Source organism: Adiantum capillus-veneris, chromosome 8 (genome assembly GCF_014529385.1).
Source record: "Adiantum capillus-veneris isolate H3 chromosome 8, ASM1452938v2, whole genome shotgun sequence".
Classification (NCBI taxonomy): Eukaryota; Viridiplantae; Streptophyta; class Polypodiopsida; order Polypodiales; family Pteridaceae; genus Adiantum; species Adiantum capillus-veneris.
In genome coordinates, this window is record NC_140938.1 from 122392976 (window position 1) to 122410956 (window position 17981).

At 43.4% G+C, this 17981-nt stretch overlaps 1 protein-coding gene across 2 annotated transcripts in view; it reads right to left on the reverse strand.

The window, feature by feature from the left end:
* LOC147452874 (Amino acid dehydrogenase family protein) overlaps positions 1 to 17981 on the reverse strand; it is an 88612-nt gene that overhangs the window by 33979 nt on the left and 36652 nt on the right. For both annotated transcript variants that reach the window (XM_086518457.1, XM_086518458.1), the window contains exons 7-9: positions 10857 to 10928; positions 10642 to 10697; positions 10352 to 10437 (exon numbers count right to left, since the gene is read on the reverse strand). In XM_086518457.1, coding sequence (XP_086374583.1) covers positions 10352 to 10437; positions 10642 to 10697; positions 10857 to 10928 — 214 coding nt within the window. The remainder of the gene's footprint in view (positions 1 to 10351; positions 10438 to 10641; positions 10698 to 10856; positions 10929 to 17981) is intronic.

The following is a 17981-nucleotide window of genomic DNA, read 5'->3' on the forward strand; positions in this document are numbered from 1 at the left end:
AACCCTAAACCTGCAAAAATACACAGCAGGTTGTAATTCACTGTTTCGGGCTCCGTTTCGTGTGCCGATCGCATCTGTAGCAAGTCCTCGAGCTCCCGCATTTGTAGGGCTACTTGCCCTTTGAATCGGACGAGATTTCGCACGTGATACCTCTCCGAATCATCTGTACCTGCGGGAGATTAGCCGCTAGCTAATCCAGTACCTGTGCAAGAGGCTCTTGCCTCGGCAATCGCGCATGAACCCACACAACTGTACATTGGTCAATTGAAAAGCCCACTAGAAGGGCATAACCATAAAGAATAGGAGAGAGAGAGAGAGCAGTGAGAGGTATGCAGGTCATGACATCCTGCACCTCACTGTACATAGAGGGTAAGCCAGCACTCCATTGAAGCTCTCCCACTTGTGACAACACTCAAAAACGAGCTCACAGCTGAAAATCACGTTTTTGCCTTCTCTTTAAGTAGTAAACTGGTCTCAGAGTGCCAAGTGTCACTCATTTGTGCATTTTCCCGCTTTAGACCCTCGGGTCTAAAAATATCTCACCTGCAGCCTCTGTTGACTTGGCCACAGAGTAACAAAATGATCCCCATGTCGGACTGTAGGTAATGACGCGAAGACATTTTGCCGTCCAAAAATAGAAGTCCCTAAAATTTAGGAGTTTCTGCCATTACATTCTTCTAGGTCATATGACCCTCTTTGTACACTGCAGCCATACCCAGAACTGAAATGTAGCCTATGTAGCAAAGGATTCCGCTTTGGCTGGCCAATGACCCCACTTTGGCTAACCATAGTCCTTGTCCAACCTTAGTGCTCTTTAGCCCTCAGGCCTGGACTCTCTCTGAACAGTTCCACATTGGCTATGCAATGCAAGGCAGTAGATTTCTAGAAGGGTGTTTCCAAAAGGTAAAACAAACGAAATTCCCCAAAGAAAGAGAAAATAAACAAAAATGGAATTGCCACTGGCTGGTGACACTGCATCTGGAGATGCGGGCTGGGATCACAACGAAGATTCAAACAGAGAGTATGCCCGCCTCGACCTACTCAGGCGGAACAAAGAGAGATGAAGCGTCGTCAATTAATCGGCGATGCAACAAAGATGATGCTCAGTTTTGCGAAGGATCCGAAATTGGCAAAATATATGAGCGAGACTTCTTTTCAGGAAGTGCATGCACAGTGGCAGAAAACCACTACACCACCACTAAAACCCGCTCTCAAGAAACCTTCTGATCACAAACAATATACAGAGAAGGAATTACAAGAGGTGGTTGATGCACGGATTGCTCAGCTTTTTGACGCGCAAAAGAAAGCCAAAAAGCACGGCAGAAAGCAGAAGAAAAGCACCAACAGGGATATTTGGGTTGTTAGTCGACTTTTGACAAGGCAAAGAAACAGAAGAAGCATGTTCAATTTGAAGGAGTACCCAAATAGTTCTTCTTCTTCTTCTTCTTCTTCTTCTAAGAGTTCTTCTAGCTCTTCAGATTCGAGCCAAGAAGACAGAAAAGGTAAAAAGCGAAGCAAAAAGCAACGCTTCGGAAAGGGGAAGAGAAAGACAAAGAAGGCTACATCTTCTTCTTCTTCTTCTTCTTCTTCTTCTTCTAAGAGTTCTTCTAGCTCTTCAGATTCGAGCCAAGAAGACAGAAAAGGTAAAAAGCGAAGCAAGAAGCAACGCTTCGGAAAGGGGAAGAGAAAGACAAAGAAGGCTACATCTCGCCCAGAGACTGACAGTTCTACTGAGGACTCGTCTACAAACAGCTCAGATTCTGATGACGGAAACTTTTATGCGAACAAGAAGAATTTTTACAAAGCCAACCAGTATGACTTTCTCGAAGATAAAAGCAAGAAAGTCCGAGAGTTTAAGGAAGGTGGCCACTCGATCAAGTTTGATACTTTTTCAGGATACTCAGATGCTTCGAAGGCTTTGTCTTTTATACAACAGTTTGACATCCCTTTCGCGAGAGGACACTATTCAGAGCACTCCAAGATTCGGAGAGCTGCCTCTTACTTTAAGGGGAATGCTCGTACTTGGTGGTCCATGCTTCTTTTAAACAAGACTGCGCCAGTTAAATGGCTGAAATTTAAGAAGCTTTTTATTTCTTCTTGGTTGACGCAAGAATATGAACGAGATATACGAGCTGCTTGGAACTATCTTCGGATGACCAAGAAAGATACAATCAATGCTTATTGTGAAAGATTCTGGAGCTCTTTTCTACCCGCCTCTTCATTCAAGAAGATCTCGTTCAGAGAACAGATTGAGCGGTTTACCTTGGGTCTACCTATAGAGATCCGAGATCACTGCTTGGAACAGAAGTCGGCTTCTATTTAGGAGCTGATGAGTCATGCGAAGCGGGGCTTTGCCATTCACTCTGGCAGTCTGACCTACCCCATAGATGAGGCCATGACACAACGACCCGAACAAACTTCTGGGAATGAAAGTAGAAGGAAAAAGAGCAACCCAGAGAAGAAGGATGCACGACCCAAGCTTACTCCTCAGGAGAAAGCTCGCTTCATCAGGGAGGGGAAGTGCTTTGGATGCGGGGAACATGAACATATCTCCGCGTAGTGCCCTAAACAGGCATCGAAAGAACAGAATGATAAGAACAACGACAAGCCTGAGAGTTCGAGAGCAGCTGAGGAACGTGGCAGAAAAGGCAGATAGAAAAGCAGAACTGGTACCACATGGCGTGGGGCCTGCACCGAATCTAATGAATGAAAGTACAAACTTTGCCGCTTTTGGGGCAAAGTGAAGGATCAGGAAGCTCTTTTGAAGGAGCCAAGGCCAACTTCTTTTCACTTGGAATTGGTGGCTCGATTTGGAATTACGCCCGACAGACTGACGCCACAGGCGGAGGTAGTTCGACTCGTACCCGGATGGGATGTTGCCATTACACCGAGCATTGGCAAACTTCATTTGCAATGACAGGGGTGTTTAGGGCACGCGAGTGACGTTCTACTCAGATCCCTTGGTACCACAAGAACTACGCCGTGGTTGACTACCGGGCCGAGAAAGCCACTTTGATAAATGAAGGGCTTAGAGATTGTACTTGATGAACTTCAGTTTCTTACTCATTCTTTTGGGAGAGAACTGAACGATGGATAAAGGTTGAATATGTTTTGACCTGATCAAAAGAACGCCGAGATTTTTCTCCACACTCATGCCAATTGCTTTTCAGAGGGCCTGAAGATCAAACCATTGATCTGATACCTGGAAGCACGCCACCGAACCGGCCACCTTACCGTGTGAGCCGAGTACAAAATGAAAAGATTATGAACCCAATGAAAGACCTCTTGGAAAAGGGTCTTGTCCAACATAGTACTTCACCGTAGCTCTCCATTGTTGTTGAATTTGAAGATAGACGGATCTTGGAGAATGTGCATCGATTATAGAACTCTCAACAAAATCACCATCAAGAACAGATTTCCGATTCCTAAGATTGATGATATACTCGACAGGTTACAGGGATCCTCGTGCTTTAGCAGGATTGACTTGAAGAGTGGATATCATCAGATCCGAATCGCGCCGGGAGACGTCTACAAGACAGCCTTTCGAACAACTTTTGGGTTATTGAGTTTTTGGTGATGCCTTTTGGCTTAACCAATGCTCCTGCGACATTTAACCGGATGATGGACAGGATTTTTCGAGAGTACAGGCTATTTGTTGGCACTTTCTTTGATGATATCATTGTTTTCTCCAAGAATGAAGCAGAACACAGAGATCATATGCTTCAGAGATACATTTTTTTTGGGGAACTTTGTCTCAGCAATAACAAGAGCGCAAATGGACCCGGCCAAGATAGAGACTATCCATGATTGGCCCGATTTGAAGAATGTCCATGAAGTTAGAAGCTTCTTGGGACTGTGTTCGTACTAAAGGTGGTTCATACGAAAGTTTGCAGAGGTTGCTTCCCCTTGTGCATATCTTGATACAGAAAGGAGTCCCTTTCTCCTGGGGATCCACAAAGGTGGCTGCCTTTCAGACATTGAAAGAGAAATTGACCACAAGTGCAGATTTGACTTTACCGGACTTGCAGAAGTCATTTGAAGTATTTTGTGATACTTATGGTCATAGTCTGGGTGCGGTCTTGATGCAAGCAGACAATGTCATTGCTTACGAGAGCTGATTGTTCTCTAGGCCGGAGATGACAGCACAGATATATGAGAAAGAGCTTTTGGCAGTTATCCATGCTCTTACTCAGTGGCGGCATTACCTACTCGGAGCAAATCTTACTGTCTTTACAGACCATCAGAGTTTGCGCTACTTCTTGTCACAGAAGCAGCTTTCGAAAAAGCAGATGCGGTGGGCGAACATCTTGTCACAGTTTCACTTCCAGATTGTCCATGTGCAGGGACAGAAGAATGTGGTGGCAGATGCTTCGTCTCAGAAGCCGTTGGTTCTGGCTATTTCCGCGATACATCATAGGAGCTTCGAGGATATGGTCGATCAGTATGCCACAAATACAGATTTTGCAGATATTTTCACACGGATACGGGATGGGGAGATGGTAGCTGGATACTCCCTTCGGGAAGGCTACTTGATGAAAAAGACTATGTTGTGCATTACACAACCGTTGAGGGAAAAGGTTATGACTGAATGCCACTGTCCACCTTCTACGAGCCACCGCGGCATTGCTACCACCATGAACGGGGTAGAGAGATACTTCTTTGGGCCGAGACTCAAAAAGGATGTGGAAGAGTTTGTGCGCAATTGCTTAGTATGCCGGAAGGTCAATTTTGATAGGCATAACGCACAGGGATTGTTAAAGCCTTTACCCATAGCCACCCGCCCTTGGAAAAGTATTGAAATGGATTTCATTTTTGATCTCCCGAGAACACAGAAAGATCACGATGATTTTCCGATTACATGGCACGTCTAAGACGATTGTCTCAGACAGAGATCCCAGATTTATGAGTTTGTTTTGGAAGGCAATTTGGGAGAACATTGCACGCAGTTGCAGTTCTCGTCATCGTTCCACTTGCAAACTGACGAGCAATTTGAGATTTCCAATTCAGTGATTTTAGATTTATTGAAGTCTTGTATCTCGGATCAGAAGACTCAATGGAAAAAGAACTTACCTTTGGTGGAATTTGCCTACAATAATATGATACACTCTTCGACGAGGAAGACGCCATGTGAGATTGTTGAAAGTGCTGCGAAGGTTCAATCCTTCCTGAGCACGAAAGATTAGATATTTGACGCAAATGAATATTCGCGAGATTTGGATAGGGCTTTTGAAAAAAATTTCGAGACTTTGCATGAGTCTCAAGAACGAGAGAAAAAGGCAGCGGATCGCCATCGTCGCGACTTGAAATTGAAGGAGGATGATTGGGTGCTCTTACGTTTTGAGAAGGCACGCCCACGAAAGAAAAAGGGAAAGGAGAGGCTTTTTCCAAAGCTTAGTATGCGATATTACGGACCTTTCCAGATCACTGACAAGATAAATGATGTCTCCTTCCGATTGAAACTGCCAGATACTTGGAGGATTCACAATGCATTGCATGTGAGTCTCTTGAAACCTGTTAAGGGTGATGTGCCTGATGATGGGGAGCCTGATGAGCAACCTGAAGTGGAAGAAAACGAGGAGATCCTTGTTCCTGAACAAATTTTGGCACATAACGATAAGAAATAAGGTAAAGTCCGAAGGCGGTTCTTGGTTAAGTTCAAGAACTTTCCTGCATTTGATGCGAAGTGGATGGAGGAGGAGGACCTAGCAGATACTCCTCGGATTGTGAAACTTTACCTCAATGTTTTGGTTTAGCATAGTCTACTCCAAACGGAACCCAGAATTCAGCTTGGCCGGAGATCTGGTGCAGTGGGATGCACAAGAGGGGAGTCACTCCGCTCCCTTGTCAACAGATACCTGGATTTTGAGACTAAAGTCATTGATGTCTCTTTGAGCTTCAGGGATACTGATAGCTGACAGTATTCTGCTGGATGACTTTATGAAATGGAATTCCTGATAATGACACTGATTTGTTTCTTCACTTCTTTTGAGTGTAGGAACTGATAGACGAAATGATTGCAGCATTTTGGTCTACTTGATCTCGAATAGACATGGTTGCAATAGGGGTTAGTCAATCGGACATCCATGAGGTCCCGATTGGACCTAGATGTGATTGCTAGCTACATTATATATATATATATATATATAGCTAGCAATCATGCTCTAAGATCTGAATGAATGTTGAATGTCATGTGATGTCATGTGATATCTTGTGATGTCTGGTGATGTCGTGTGATGTGACTGTCGATTTTGTACATGTGCTAGATGTGTGTTCCTAGTACGTAGGTACTAACAGTCAGTGTCTACTAAGACGGTTTATGGCTTTTGTCGGTTTTGCAGGCGTAATCGCGGTCGATTACAATGCTTTCAAGAGGGGGGTATGTCACAAAGTGATGACGTGGCTACGGACAGCAGAAACCCTAATTTCTGCCACAAACCCTAAAATTCCTGCAAACCCTAATTTACAAAAATCGCGGAAGTGAAAAAAAAATTATTGGAAATTTTGGGCGACGCAAATCTCAGCTTTTTGCTATGATTTGGGAGAAAGAGAGAGAAAAAGAGAACTTGCTTTTTACTGCCTCTCTCATTGAGAGAGAGAGAGAGAGAGAGAGAGAGAGAGAGAGAGAGAGAATCTGCTTTTGCTTTCAAGCTTTTGGGGCTCTGCTTTTGGGCATCCCTTGTAATCTTTAAATTAGTGGTGAGGGCCTCACTTTTCAGAGCATCTGGACGTAGAGTCTGAGAGTGAAACCCTAATCACTCTCTTGTACTTTGATGATTGATTAATACAAAAATAAATACCGAAAGGGGCGCCAGTCTTTGGGGCCAATATCTCTAGGCACGGAACTTCGCCGGGCCAGTGCAAATCTATTGTGATCTATGAATTGTTTGAAGTGGTTATTTGGTGCTGTCGTGATTGATACTTGACTTGGACTGTCCAAGTCTGTTACAGGGGGAGTTCCACCCCAAGAGAGCATTGGCCCCAAACCTTGACGCCCCGTTCGGGTATTTCTTCATATTGCTTCAACTGAGTAGAACTCCCATGGCTCTGCTCTGCATCCCCCACGGGTAGATTGCCAGAGTGAGAGCCCATGGGTCATATTTGAAGGCCCTTGGCCTCTAAAAGCAGTTTACAAGAAAAGCATTGAAGTTCCAAAAGCATCTCGCCTCCCAAAAGCAACCAGCGCAAAATAACGGAAATCCAAACAGCCTACCAAGTCATCAACCGACAACATAAATCGCGGGATTCCATACACGCTGCCCCATGGCACTATCAGTGCAATTCGCGGGCATCCATACAGTTGTTGCCACGTCATCAATTCCATATGCTTTGTGTGTGTGTGTGTGTGTGTGTGTGTGTGTGTGTGTGTGTGTGTGTGTTGGGAAAAGGGGGGGGGGGGGGGGGGTTCCACTCTAGTTTAATGGCTTTAGGTCCCTAGGGCCACATCGAACGGGGTCCCGTAAGTTGGTGGGAACTCGTCTTTAAAAATAGGCCCCTCAGCAAGACTTTGCAAGTTGGTAAAACTTCTTTTGTTGCTTGTTCTTCTTCTGCTGCTTCTTCACTTAGGGTTTAGGCCCCTCGATCAGGATCTGTAGGTTGGCTTCGTTCTTCAGTGGCTTGACACGTCAACCATTTGTGACATGTTCTCTCCTGTTGTGAAAATGACTACTCTTCGCGTTCTTTTTGCTCTCTTGCTATTTTGGATTTGGAGATAATCTTAAAGAAGAGATGTACATAATGCAACCGAAAGGTTTTGTCATCCCTCGCAAGCAAGAGTTTGTATGTATGCTCAAAATAAGTTTGTATGAGCTGAAACAAGCTTCTAGACAATGGTACAAAAAGTTTGATGCCAAGACATGGGTTCAAACGCAACCATGCAGTTCACTGTTTATACATCAAAAGAGATGTGGACAGCAGCTCGGTGATTCTTGTATTGTATGTGGATCACATGCTGTTAGTTGGTAAGAATCTTGACACTCTTAACAACCAGCTGAATTCAACTTTTGCAATGAAAGGTTTGGGTACAGCTAAACATATTTTGGGCATGCTCATAAGGAGAGAGAGGTCACAGAGAAACTGTTGTTTTTGTCTCAAGAAAAATGCATTGAAAAAGTACTTGATAGGTTTAATATGGTTGATGCTAAGCCTTTGAGCGTGCCATTGCAGCCACATGTAAAGTTGAGTGCAAGTGATTGCCCGAAAACCAATGCTATGAGGGGAGTACGTTAGGCTTTAGCTTGTGTCTCTCTCATGTATGCTATGGACCTGACATTGCTTATTTAGTGGGAGTAGTGAGCAGGTTTATGTCTAATCCTGGCAAAGCACATTGAAAGGGACCAAAAGCAAATGTTTGTGTTATGGAAGAGGTCCATTAAAACTGCAGGGATATTGTGATTCTGACATGGCAAGTGATGTTCATACCCGCAACTCAACTAGTGGGTACATTTACACCCTGGCAGGTGGTGCTATTTCATGGTGCTCTAGGCTCCAGAGGATAGTTGCACTTTCTACTACTGAAGCTGAATATATTTCAATTACTCAAGGCTTCCAAAGAAGCCATATGGTTAGCCCACCGGGTTAGTGAAATTGGATTGCCTAATGACACGTCTGTCCTGGGTTGTGATAACCAGAGTGCAATCTGTTTGGCTAAAAATGCCATGTTTCATGCGCGTACCAAACATATTGATATGCGGTACCATTTTATTAGATAGATGCTTCAAAGGAAACATCTAGGGGTGAAGATACTCTAATCAGGTGGTGAAATGTAGATATATGGATTGTGATCAAGTCTACACAAATTTGCCCAAGCTCTATCCACCTCAGGCAATGTAGCGAAAACCACAAAGTCGAGTGCTATGTAACTCACTGATATAAAGCATCCCCTATAAAAACCTCACGTAGCAGCTCACAAAAGCCAAGGGACTGTGAAACCCCTAGGTCATGCCTCCAAAATCCTCCGCATCCACTATTAACGTTTCTTGATGATGTACCCCAAAAAAGAATGCAGATATATGGCACAACCAGACTGTAAGAGAGGTAAGAGGGACCCACTCATCATCCACCTCAAAAGCCAAGGGAAGGTACCCAATCAGATTACAAAGCCCATAGGCATCACATGACAAAGTGTAACTTGCAGTGGAAGAAAACCCTGAGATACAACGATAACCACAAACCATAGAAGAAAAACATCCAGTGATACAGAGTTACAAAAGATGGGTGATACATCAAAACCTAGGGACAAGGTAGGGAAGGACGAGAGCTGAAGTAGAAATAGGCCACGCAAACTTACAACAAAGAGGCCAAAAACTCCACCAGTCTCCAATATCAGACTCCTTACCAACACCAACACACCAGCAGCAGAAGAGCCACCACCCATCCACTCTGCATCAAAACTCTGGGAGACAGACAGCCTCCAGCCATCCGTAGCAGCAATCAATAGGGCTATGATGCTCTTCAACCTACGAAACAGAAACACGGATAGGTGCAGAATCGAAGACCGAGGCTGAAACCACACACCGACCCACTTAACCACCTCCACATCCACATATCCAGCCACCTCTGCAAGGCAATCCATCAAACAAGAAAGCAAACAGCCAACAAGCATACCAGCACACAACCAGGCAGCACCCGACACAAGCAAACCACACAGAGAACAAGTATAAACCCAGAAACCACAAACAAAACAAAAACATACAGAAAAGTCAGAGAACAGGCAGCAAAAATGAAAACGTAGCAAACTCTGATTGATAAACAAGAAAACAGAGAAAGAAAAAAGCATCCAGGGTACACAGATGGCCGCACAAATCACCAGGCGCAGGAAGCAGGCACACGGGGGCAGGAGAAGTAAGATTCCCCCTCGAGGGAGTAAAATTGTATACTTTCCTTTTGATTGTGTGCCAGTTATTGCCCACAATTGTATACTATGGTCACTAAGGGCTTTCTCTCATTTCGATAAATAATATACAATAGTACGGGTGTGTGCATATGAGTGTCTATGTCCACCATCCATGCATACATGCATATATATATATATCTATATATATATATATATATATATAGAGAGAGAGAGAGAGAGAGAGAGAGAGAGAGAGAGGTGAGTGTATTATGGTCTAAAATAATTTTCACAACGGCATAGCAGTCTAAAGCATAAAATCTTGTCAGAATCTTTATCGAAAATCATCAAGTATGCCATCATCTTCTAAGGAATGAGTTTCCAGGTGCCTAGGAGCCCTCAATGCAGCCATCGTTACTTTTTTCTGCTCGATGAGAGCCATACTTATCAAATGATTGTAATAAGAGGTTCAGAGTACAAGAGAGACCAGAACAATCCTTTAAATTTATCTGAAAATCTTGCCTGAGACTGTGACTGGTACAGCTCCCACAGCTATCAGCTTCTCCACAACGTGCAATGCAACCTTCCCTGATCCACTCACGATACACCTAAAACCAGAAGAAAAAGTGAATTCTAGAATACACAGGCAACCCATGACGTTAATAAACTAAAACTTTAGCATCCCTTGAATTCCCGGCCATGCCTAGGTGTCTCGCAAACATGAAGCTTTCCCTACTAGCACAGAGACTTCTACCTACACTACCTAGAAGGTCATTCCACTTCAGGCAATTGGTGTCAGAAAGATGATAGACCTCAAGCCTCTTATATCCTTGCTAAAATCTGCCAGCAATATCTTAGCAAAATGTACCTGCAGAGATCAGATTAAATCATGAACAAAGATGCACATTCTACTCAAATTTGATACTCATCAAGGAAACCAAAACAACACTATTATGTTTGCAACAATATCAAGCTACTTTATTTGAAAAAGCTCAATTCTCAAAGACAAAGAACAGTTAAGAATTACCAATCCATATCCTGTTGCTTCTGTGCGCATATTGAACCCAGACCACAAATTTCTCGGACCTGAAAAAATTCCCTGATAATCACCTATGATTCAGAAACATTCTACCTTCACTTTCGTCAAAAAAATGGGATGCAGCCATTTCTAACAGCAGCACAGTTACATTTTGAACAAATTGTGTAAACCCTATACATGAAGCAACAATGAAACGGTATATATCTAGCCTTGCCATCCTCACTCTGTCATGTAGGCATCATGCAGAATGGACGTAATGCTCGTCCAAACACGGGCAGATGAATTTGTGAGCCCACAAACAGAGCCCGCATGATGTCATGCCCCATTACTTACATAAGCACATTTGCAATCGATAGTTAAAGAGAGCATTTTAAACCGTTCCAAGTTCATGACCAACTTTCATCTGTGAGATTCTATAAAAAGAGCTAGATTTTTGCTTCACTGAAAGCATTCACAACTACCAAGAGTGTAAGTTTGTCTATGGCATATCTAATAATATAGCAAAGGTTTCACTTAACTTTTTAGAGAAAATTAGTTGTACAAGCATCCTTTCTACATTCTATGACAACAGATAAATGAGTTAGGTAAGCATACTTCTCTACATTCAGATTTTAAGAACAAATGAGTTAATGTCACGTACACATCTAACCCTATGTGCATGTGGACAAGCTATCTCGGGTCTAGGGTTCAGGTCAGCTTAGGAAGTGTTTTGGCACCTTTGTGAGCCTGTGAGCAGGCTGTGAGTTGCATGTCCTCTGATTGCACACCTGTCACCCAGTACCACCCAGCATATGCATTGTCCAAGAAAAGGGTCCAATTCTCGATCAGTTTGGGAAATTTCCAGGGTCATGAGCTGTAGGGAAGACTGCTCAACCCAGCTTTCAGCAGCTATATAAGCAGACAGGGGGCACCCATTTCTAGCAGAAGAGACAGAAAAAGTTCCAGAAACTTGCAGTGTTCTCTCCTTGGCAAGACCAGCAAAAGACTCTCCAGCGTTTTCAGCCAACAGAAGCAGCCAGTGTTTTGGATCGCCAGTTCCACTAGCGATTTCTGCAATAGATTCCCCTAGCGTTTTCTCCAGCAGCAGATCAGCCTGGCATTTTCAGTTTCCAGATCAAGCCTAGCGTTTTGCAGTTTCCGACGCCACATCAGCCAAGACCATTAGCGTTTTCAGTTTTCACCACTTAGCCACAACAGATCCAGTCTCTAGCCTCGCAGATCTCACCTACCCGTAACAAACTTCGCCGTATCGTCGGGCCAACCTGTGTTTACAGTTTCAGCCTGCTTTTTTCAGATTTGAGCATCTGCGTTTTCAACGCATCGTCGTCATTGCCATCATCGCTGACACATTGTCACTATTCAGCACAAAGTCAACGCTTTACAGATTTCATCTTTTCAGCCCTAGCGTTTTCAGTTTTTAGCCCGTCCTCATCGTCTCGTCATTGTCGTCGACATCGTCGGCAAGTCCATTGCATCTAGACCATTGTACCAGATTTGTGCAATCTATAGCATAGACCTCTCTCACCATAGAGAGGGGGGCCCTTGGAGGAGGGTTCGTGTCATATTCTTCTCTCTCTTTCTCTCAGTCTCGGCACTTTCATTTATAGTAGCATTCGCTTTGTTTGTAATCATTGCACTCTCTCGAAAGGAACAGAAGGCTCTCCCTTCCGTAAGTAAAAGGAACCCTTGAGCACAGTCCGGAGCACCCATCTTGAGCAATATCAACATTCACTTCCGCTACACCTTACAATTAAATTGAGCATTCTTCTACTTTAGTAGTCGAGTTAGTGACATACAATTTCAAAACACAAATGCTTTTTCCACTATAGGGTGTATCGAAGTGCACAGCAAAAGAGCGGGTTTTTGGGGAGCGGGGGGGGTTTGCCATAACGTCAACTACTCTATGTGAGAACCCTACCTTGTATCTCTTGTGAGAGTCTTCATGTGAAGCACCTCCTGTCTAAGCAAATTTGTTGATGTGCAGTGGTGGCGATGTGTAGACCATTCCAATGCATATGCAAATGCATTGGATTGCATCAAAGGGTAAGTTCCCAACTAACATCTCATTGCGTGCGATCGTCCACTCAATGTCGGTGGGGAGTCACCATAGCGAACATCCTCCTCATGATATGACAGATGTATGCCATCGGCCATACCATTGCATCATTCATTCATAAAATAATTCATACAAATTTCATAAAACAAAATTCATGTTTCATGTCTACAATCCGAGGACTTTAGGATTCATTGAGAAGTCTGAAAGGACAGGGGAACTGACATGCTAATCTCCACCCAGCCATGCCCTATATAGGCCCCTGGCCTTCTAAATATAGGGACCCCCTTGACTGCATGTCCGTCCCGGCCCTTGGCCCGGACTGCACCCTTGTCCTGACATGTTGTACCACATACTAAGCGTGAGTCTCCTCCGCAAGTTTCTAAGTGGAAGAACTCTATTGATTTTATCCATGGCCGCTTTGATAATCTTCATGTCCCACCTCCATGTTGATAGGACCATGTTTTGATTTGTCGAGAACAAAGAGATAGTTGAAGCTCTAATACCATTGAAGTCGTAAAAGATTTGATGGAAACTCAAAAAACTATAGTCTGCAAGCCTTTATCACATTAAGCAGAGAGTGAAGGAGGTAGAGAGAAGATGCTAGAGCAAAATGCTCCTGTACACATAGTCGGTGACTCTATACTGCCACTATATGTACCCCTGGTCAGGTATTTCTTTTCTGATTGAATTCTTCAAGTACAAAGTCAGATAGTTGGAATCCAGAATCCGAGTGCTCAAGCAATCACGCAACGATCTTTGCAAGGCTCTATTGAAGTAAGTGCTTTGCTAGAGGGGCTCTTTTAAAGGCTCAGAAGACTTGCAACGATAACAGACCCTCCAAACAATAGGAACGCCCAAACAACAGCCCTCCATTACGCCCGCAAAATAGACGAAAGCCAAAAACTAGCTCAGTAGACACTGACTCTATGTACCCATGCACTAGACTACACATATCCAGTAATGGCACAAAGATATCAGCTATTGATTAATCACAATTTCGTTGAGGGTCCCAGATGCAAACCATGATCATTGTAACATATTTAGCAATCACATCCAAACTGTGCTGATATTTTCTCGCATGTCTTGATCTACTAAATCTTGTTATTACCAGATTCATATCGTTTCTCAGATTTCAAACATGCCAATGACTATCTTAAAAAAGACAGTAGATTCACAGAGCATGCAATTCACAAATAAATTCTTAGTTCACACTAAGTACAAGCATTCAATCTAGTCATCTCATCTAGTCCAGAACTCTTGATGCACCTAGATCTCTGGGTAGTCATCTCATCCTTCCGGAAATTTAGATGCTCTAACATCACTATCCAATCATCTTATTCATATAGGAATCTCGATGCACTAGCATCACATTCACTTCACCATCACATCCAAATCTTGTTAATCTCTAACAGTTGTCTAGATGCACTATATTCATCAAATCATTCATCAGCAAAAATGTTGCAGACACTTCTTCTTCCTTTACATCACTCGTTATCACACACACATGAAAGAGCACATGTAATCAATACAGCCTAGGAAATTTTCAATTCAATGTACATATTTTCGTAAAGTCATTCCGCACAATACTCTCAAACCGTTAGTATCCCTAAAACATCAAGGAGGAATTAGTGACTTTATTCAATCAAGGCAACATGTGACAAGGGAGTGTAGTGGCTCCCCTCTTGTGCAGCACATGATGTACCAGGTTCAACACGCTGATTTGATGTGCACTTAAAGAATAGACACTGCTAAAACTCCAAAAACCTAAAGGTACAACGCAAAGAATCTGTGAAGTTCTCCTCCCCATCCACTTTGCATCGAGAGACGAAAACGCCTACTCTTGACCAAATTAGCTATGAACCTAGCATACCCTTCTATTCTTTTTCTTGTGCCCTCGGACGTGTTGGTTGCTGCTTCATCCCCCTTGTCCACCGGCACATTGTCACAAACCGGAGCGCACATGAATAATCATCAAGCTGAAAATAAATACTCTCAATCAAAAGATATGAGGGAGAAGATTGACACGGTATTGGGGACTAGTAGATCGGCCGGTCCTCCACACCCCCCCCCCCCCCCCCTTTATAGAGAATCTTTATACAAGCACAAGAACCAGAGAAACCCCTCCATTCTTAATCTCAGACTCGTTGGTCAACTCCTTCCCCGGGGGGGGGGATTCCGAGAGGTGATCTCTCAATTCCGTCTATATCCGGAGCATGAAACTCCACAAACACGAAAGCAACAACTCGTAGAGTGTACTCACAAACTTTACCTGTCGCTCCAAGTACGGAAAAGTGACCTTCGCACGTTGGCTTCACGCCGTCACTTGCAGGTTCGCGGCAACAGAACCTCCTTGTGCTAGCACTGGCAACACTGAGAGCAAGAGAGAGGGCACTGGCTGAATTTGTAAGTCTCCGAAACCAGCACGAATAGAGGGCAAGAATCCTGCAACAATAGCAAGCATGGATAGCACCAGAATAGCAAGAGAGCTAGCGTGGAGATTGGCAGCAGATTGCGCGAGAAAAGGGAGAGAGAAAATCGTACACTATTTTCAGCCTAAAGGCACCGCTGGTTTTTTTAAAAATAATTCTAGCTTCTAATATTATCAAGTGGCTGCCCACTTATTGAATGGGCGGCCAGTCACTTAATGGAATATGTGAACCTCTTTAAAAACTCAATTAAAACTCAATAAGCTGAAAACCAGTGCTACACAACACTTTCCAGGCGTCCTTGGATGCAACCTCATGCACAGATGTAATGGAGATACAGATTTCTCACGCGAAAGCATCTGCCTTTCCAGGAAACACTTAAAAATATTCCACTTTTTAGAAAAAACTTCTCAGAACCCATTTTTATTCTTGTGCCTACATCTTTATGCGTATACCTTTATCAAGTTCAGATTTCCTTCATACTAATGGAATATTCCCTTCCTAATGCTCCCGTCACCCATCATGTGACGCATTGGGAATACCCACTTCCCAATCTCTCCCACCGCACTAACGGTACAATTCCTTTGCGATGCTTAATGTCACCCATCATATGACACATCAGAGTTGTGCATTCTTGATGGCTTTTATCAATTCCAGTGATCTACGATTCCTATCTTTTACAATTCAAGTGTACAAATTTCAATATCCTAATTTCACTGAATAGAGATTAAAAATAAGAAAATAGTCCATTTCACAACATCCCTTTGGCTTCTAAATAATTGTCCTCAACTGTAGTGCTTGTGCATATCCTTCCAAAATCTTGGGAAAAGATGCTAATTTCTGCTCGGTCATCCACTTAGCTTCTAAAGTAGAATAATTCTTGAACTTTACCAAATACTTTCGTGTGATCTTTCTGGACCTTAGTGGCCGCTCCTTATGATGAATGATCTACTCCGATTGGAGTATTTCTTCTGTTTCCTCAACCTCAAGAGGTTCCTCCGCAATAGGCTGACTTGGAAGCGATCTCACATATGGGCGGAGTAAAGTAACATGAAAAGCATTATGGATCTTCCAATTAGGCGGTAGCTCTACTGTCACATCGTTCACTTGGTCAATTATCTTAAATGACCCATAATAACGATTGGAAAGTTTCACCACTTTGATACCACTGTCACAAATGGGAGCGCACACGAATAATCAACAAGCTGAAAATAAATAAACTCTCAATCAAAGACGATTGACACCAAAAGATGGTCTGGTCCCCCCCCCCCTTATAGAGAATCTTTATCAAGGAGAATTTTTATACAAGCGCAAGAACCAGAGAAACCCCTCCAGAGTCCATTCTTAATCTCAGACTCGTTGGTCAACTCCTTCCCATGCGGGCGATTCCGAGAGGTGAACTCTCAATTCCGTTTGTATCCGGAGCATGAAACTCTGCAGACCGTTCCAAATTCCGCAATGGAGTACCTCCAAAAATCACAAACACGAAAGCAACAACTCGTAGAGTGTATTCACAAGCTTTACTTGTCGCTCCAAGTACGGAAAAGCAACCTTCGCACGCTGGGCTTCACGCGGTCACTTGCAGATTCGTGGCGGCAGAACCTCCTTGTGCTAGTGCTGACAAAACTGAAATCAAGAGAGAGAGTGCTGCTTGAATTTGTAAGTCTCCAAAGCCGGCACGAATAGAGGGCAAGAATCCTCCAGCAATAGCAAGAGTAGGTAGCGCTAGAATAGTAGGAGAGCTAGCGTGGAGATTGGCGGCAGATTGGGTAAGAGGAGGGAGAGAGAAAATCGTATTTTGTTTTCAGCCTAAAGGCAGTGCTGGTTTTCTGTTTTAATAAGTCTAGCTTCTAATTTTATTAAGTGGCTACCCACTTATTAAGTGGACAGCCGATGACTTAATAAAATATATGAACCTGTTTAGAAACTCAATTAAAACTCAGTGAGCTGAAAACCGGTGCTACAGAACACTTTCCCACGCGTCCGTGGATGCAACCTCATGCAGAGATGCAATGCAGACACAGACTTCTCATGCGAAAGCATCTACCTTCGCGGAAAACACTTAAACATATTCCCCTTTTTAGAAAACGCTTCTCAAAACCCATCTTTATTCTTGTGCATGCGTCTTTACGCGTATTCCTTTATCCAGTTTGGATTTCCTTCTAGACCAATGGAATATTCCTTATCAGATGCTCTCGTCACCCATCATGTGACGCATCGAGAATACCCACTTCCCGGTCTCTTCCACCAAAGTAACGGTACAACTCCTTCGCGATGCTTAATGTCACCCATCATATGACATATCAAAGTTGTTGTCAGGTGCAACGGAAGGGTTTAAGGTCAAGCTTGTAAACTTGCACACACCTGATATCCACAAGCTTCGGTACCCCTTGCACATAGCATACTCACACACATATATTGTGGCAAACAAACAGATACGAGAGCAAGAAAGAGATGGAGAATATTCACTTAAACACCAGAAATATAGAGATCATGATGACGTGATGAGATTAACTTCATTTAGAGAATGTACAATGATGATTTCTTTTGGACAAAAACCTCCTCCTTTTGCATTGCTCCCATGCCTTCTTGTATGCTCGCCAATGCAAAACCTCAAGCCAATACCCCTTC